The sequence below is a fragment of the Centruroides sculpturatus genome, unplaced genomic scaffold (assembly GCF_000671375.1).
Source record: "Centruroides sculpturatus isolate CEXI.00-Female unplaced genomic scaffold, Cexi_2.0 scaffold5340, whole genome shotgun sequence".
NCBI classification, from domain to species: domain Eukaryota; kingdom Metazoa; phylum Arthropoda; class Arachnida; order Scorpiones; family Buthidae; genus Centruroides; species Centruroides sculpturatus.
Window position 1 is genome coordinate 1 of NW_019389430.1, and position 4537 is coordinate 4537.

The 4537-nt window shown below is 29.7% G+C and overlaps 1 protein-coding gene across 1 annotated transcript; it reads left to right on the forward strand.

The window, feature by feature from the left end:
- Positions 1-2605: 2605 nt before the first annotated feature.
- Positions 2606-4459, forward strand: LOC111617272 (elongation of very long chain fatty acids protein 6-like; the record flags this gene model as incomplete). Its single annotated transcript, XM_023358586.1, has 2 exons — positions 2606-3343; positions 4073-4459. Coding segments are annotated over 2 exons (1125 nt in total), but the record flags the coding sequence as incomplete, so codon positions are not given.
- Between the last annotated feature and the right edge of the window lie 78 nt (positions 4460-4537).

The window sequence follows — 4537 nt, forward strand, 5'->3', positions numbered from 1 at the left end:
GCAAGTAGATCAAATAGTCGCTATATCTACTGAATGTTATTTTGGAACTTTTTAAATGCTATTTGTAGAGTAGAGGTATACAAGATGTACAGTTTCTTTCTAATTATTTAAAAACTTATCATCAAGAAACTGTTTAATTTAATAATGTTGACTTATTTTGTAAAATTAATGTATATATACATTATTTAATTTAAATATTACCTTTACTATGCCTCCTGTAATAAGATTTTCCCTTTTATTAATAAAGTTTAAGATTGATTAAAATCATCATTAAAAATACGAATATAAGAACGTGGTTTTCTTATATTCAGATCATCGTTCTGTATTGATATATGTGTTTGATTTCCTGTGAATTTCCTATGACTATATGTTAGTTATTCCTGTTTTGTTATCTGTTCTAGATCCTGTTTTTTTATGAAGCAATTGGCTGTATTTCTGTTTTGTCTCAGTGCACCATTTGCATTCTCCTTTGTCACGGGATAATTGTTGCTTATTAATTGTTATCATAAGGTAAACAGGTAAGTTGTTTCTTTTTATATAATTTATATTCTATATTCGTAATAAATTATCTCTCTTTAACCCATGTTTTACTTTCTGGGCTGTTATAAAATATAATTTGGGAGAAGTTATTTTGATCGGTTAAATTTTGACTTTTCAATTTTAAAAATTTATAGGAAAGTAACGAATTGAAGTTTCAAAACTCTAAACCATAGGTTAATAGAAGAATTAAATAGGATTCTAACGCAAAAACTGGCTCTATTTTCTTTCGTTTTCAAGAATCTATGGAAAAGGATTTCCCTTGAAAATGCGTTACACAGTGAAAACTGCTTAGGCGACCACCTGCATTCGAAGGGCACCTGTCAAAACGAACAAAAATTTCTGGCACGGAATAGTTTATACATAGAGTCTTCGTATAAGTTACCCGTATTAAATGACCACCTGTATAACGCGACCGCGGGCATCGATTTTTGGTCCGAAACAACATACGACACCTGTAATAAGCGACCACTTCCGTGAATATATCTGGTCTAAACTCTTGTTCGAACCCACCCAGGGCACTTCTCCCACCCTTGAAATTAGGTGAAGGTGTTAATAAATTAGTCTAGCAACAAAAGAAATTCATTTCAATAATGTCAGAAAAACGAAAGAAATGCAAAGTGCTGTCGTTAGAAGATGGTGTTAAAATTATCAGAGAAAGTGAAAATGGTTTATCACAACGGCAATTAGCGGCGAAGTTTAACTGTGGTAAAGCAAAATTTATTTTACCGTAGACCTACTGTATTTTACTTAGGGGTATAAAATATTGTACACGATACAATTAATCGGATGATCTCATCGTTTGATAAAATTTATTTTATTTATTTATTTATTTATTTATTTATTGAAGCTCATATACAGTAGAGGAGAGGAGGTATTATGGAATACTATTTACATTTCTAAAAATAACTTTACTGGTTTTTGAATAAAAATCCCAAAATCATCATGAGTACATACTATAACTAATTGTAATAAACTGTCACTTGTAAAAAAAGTACTATTTATTTTGTTGTAATAAAAAAAAATTATTTAAAAAAAGTCACAAATGAAGGATAATATGGAATAGGTGGTTTAAACCATTGAAAAACTAATTAGATTTCATAAAACAGTTATTTTTAACTATAAAAACCATATTTTTAAGATTATGTGCATGTCATTCCTGCTTCGAGTCTATTTACAAAAGATATAATTTTCTATCTCTGCCCCGGTACAATCAAGGTGAGCCCACAGAGAACAGCTGAAGCATTGAATCCAAATTCTCCCTCGTTCATCTTCGGAGAATTTTCCGTTACAGAAGATACATTCAGCGTCTTCGTTTTCTGGTTCTTTAGTTGATGGCATGAAGTTCATTACAGACGATACATCACAATGGAACGATTCGTCGCTGCTAAGTGCCCGAAACGTGTAGAAGTACCCTTATCAACTAAATAAAGATGGAAAAAAGCCAAGTATTTAATTAATAACACAATCTTGTGTTCAACAGTCAATAAATACTAAAACACGGTTTCAGAAAACAAAAAATAAATAAATAAAATTAATTAATTAATTAATTATAATTATAATTGAAATCAAATCAATTAAAACATAATATTTCGAAAGTGTGCATGAAATACTTGTTGTCTGTCTTCATTGATTCGGTTATATTTCATCCACACAGATTTAAGTCTCTATTTAGAGCACTTTTTTAACGTGTTAGTTTCGGTTTCGGTTGGCGGTGAAAGAACATTTGGCTTTTATATATTTATATAGAATAAATATAGATATAGTTAAAATAATATTTATATAATATTATAATACTTTCACAGGCATTTTTATGTATGAAATACAGATAAAAAGGTAAAAGGTTTTGTTTCGAGGTCGGAAATGGTTAATTCATTTTATACTGTTTCCTATGGGGAAATTTGTTTCGGGTTTAGAACAAATCGGTTTTAGGAACAAATTATGTTCGAAACTCGAGGTTTTACTGTAAATATATATAGCCTAAATGCAGATAAATATATATAAACGTTTATTTACAGTTATATATGCATATATATTCACTTTTTTAAATATATTTAACATTTTTCAGCTTATTCGTCCCGAAATGAAGTCGTTTAATTTAACTGAATCCCATTTAAGTAATTATGGCTTTGAAGCTATTATCAATAACGAAGACATGAAAACATTTTTCAAAAGATACTGGCATTATTCCATCTACGTATCATTCATATATCTGTCGACTGTCTGTTTACTAAGAGAGTACATGAAGTTTAGACCCGCCTACGATCTCAGACGTACATCTATAATTTGGAACGGATTTCTTGCAATTTATAGTATAATTTCTGTGTTAAGATGCTTGCCCGCAGTTTATTATTATGTCACACGTTACTCCTTCTATCAAATAGTCTGCGATAAATCTCTAATAGAACTGAGACCCGAAACTATATTCTGGATTATGCTTTTTTCACTTTCAAAAGTTTGGGAATTGGGAGATACCTTGTTGATAGTGTTAAGAAAAAGGAAACTGATGTTTTTGCATTGGTATCATCACGTGGCTACTCTAATTGCAATATGGTATACCAGATCTAAAGAGGGTTCTTTTGGAATTTGCTTTGGATTTATGAATATCGTAGTTCATTCATTTATGTATTCTTATTTCGCTTTAAAGTATTTGAATGTAAAGATTCCTGTTAAAATCTCCATGTTTATTACAGCTATACAAACATTGCAGATGTTATTTGGAGTCTTGCTCTCGTTTTGGGTCTATTGGCTGCTCATCAATGGTTACAAATGTGATACTTCTAAAGACAACCTCGAATTCATGTTTGTAATGTATGTATCGTATCTATTTTTATTCAGTTATTTATTCTATAATTCTTACATAAGAAATAATCGAANGTACCCTTATCAACTAAATAAAGATGGAAAAAAGCCAAGTATTTAATTAATAACACAATCTTGTGTTCAACAGTCAATAAATACTAAAACACGGTTTCAGAAAACAAAAAATAAATAAATAAAATTAATTAATTAATTAATTATAATTATAATTGAAATCAAATCAATTAAAACATAATATTTCGAAAGTGTGCATGAAATACTTGTTGTCTGTCTTCATTGATTCGGTTATATTTCATCCACACAGATTTAAGTCTCTATTTAGAGCACTTTTTTAACGTGTTAGTTTCGGTTTCGGTTGGCGGTGAAAGAACATTTGGCTTTTATATATTTATATAGAATAAATATAGATATAGTTAAAATAATATTTATATAATATTATAATACTTTCACAGGCATTTTTATGTATGAAATACAGATAAAAAGGTAAAAGGTTTTGTTTCGAGGTCGGAAATGGTTAATTCATTTTATACTGTTTCCTATGGGGAAATTTGTTTCGGGTTTAGAACAAATCGGTTTTAGGAACAAATTATGTTCGAAACTCGAGGTTTTACTGTAAATATATATAGCCTAAATGCAGATAAATATATATAAACGTTTATTTACAGTTATATATGCATATATATTCACTTTTTTAAATATATTTAACATTTTTCAGCTTATTCGTCCCGAAATGAAGTCGTTTAATTTAACTGAATCCCATTTAAGTAATTATGGCTTTGAAGCTATTATCAATAACGAAGACATGAAAACATTTTTCAAAAGATACTGGCATTATTCCATCTACGTATCATTCATATATCTGTCGACTGTCTGTTTACTAAGAGAGTACATGAAGTTTAGACCCGCCTACGATCTCAGACGTACATCTATAATTTGGAACGGATTTCTTGCAATTTATAGTATAATTTCTGTGTTAAGATGCTTGCCCGCAGTTTATTATTATGTCACACGTTACTCCTTCTATCAAATAGTCTGCGATAAATCTCTAATAGAACTGAGACCCGAAACTATATTCTGGATTATGCCTCGCAGCCAGCAGTGAAACGCTATATAAAAACGGATCCTCTACTTAAAACTCTAAATATATAAAGTAGGCAATCTAACATTGTCTGCTAGAAAA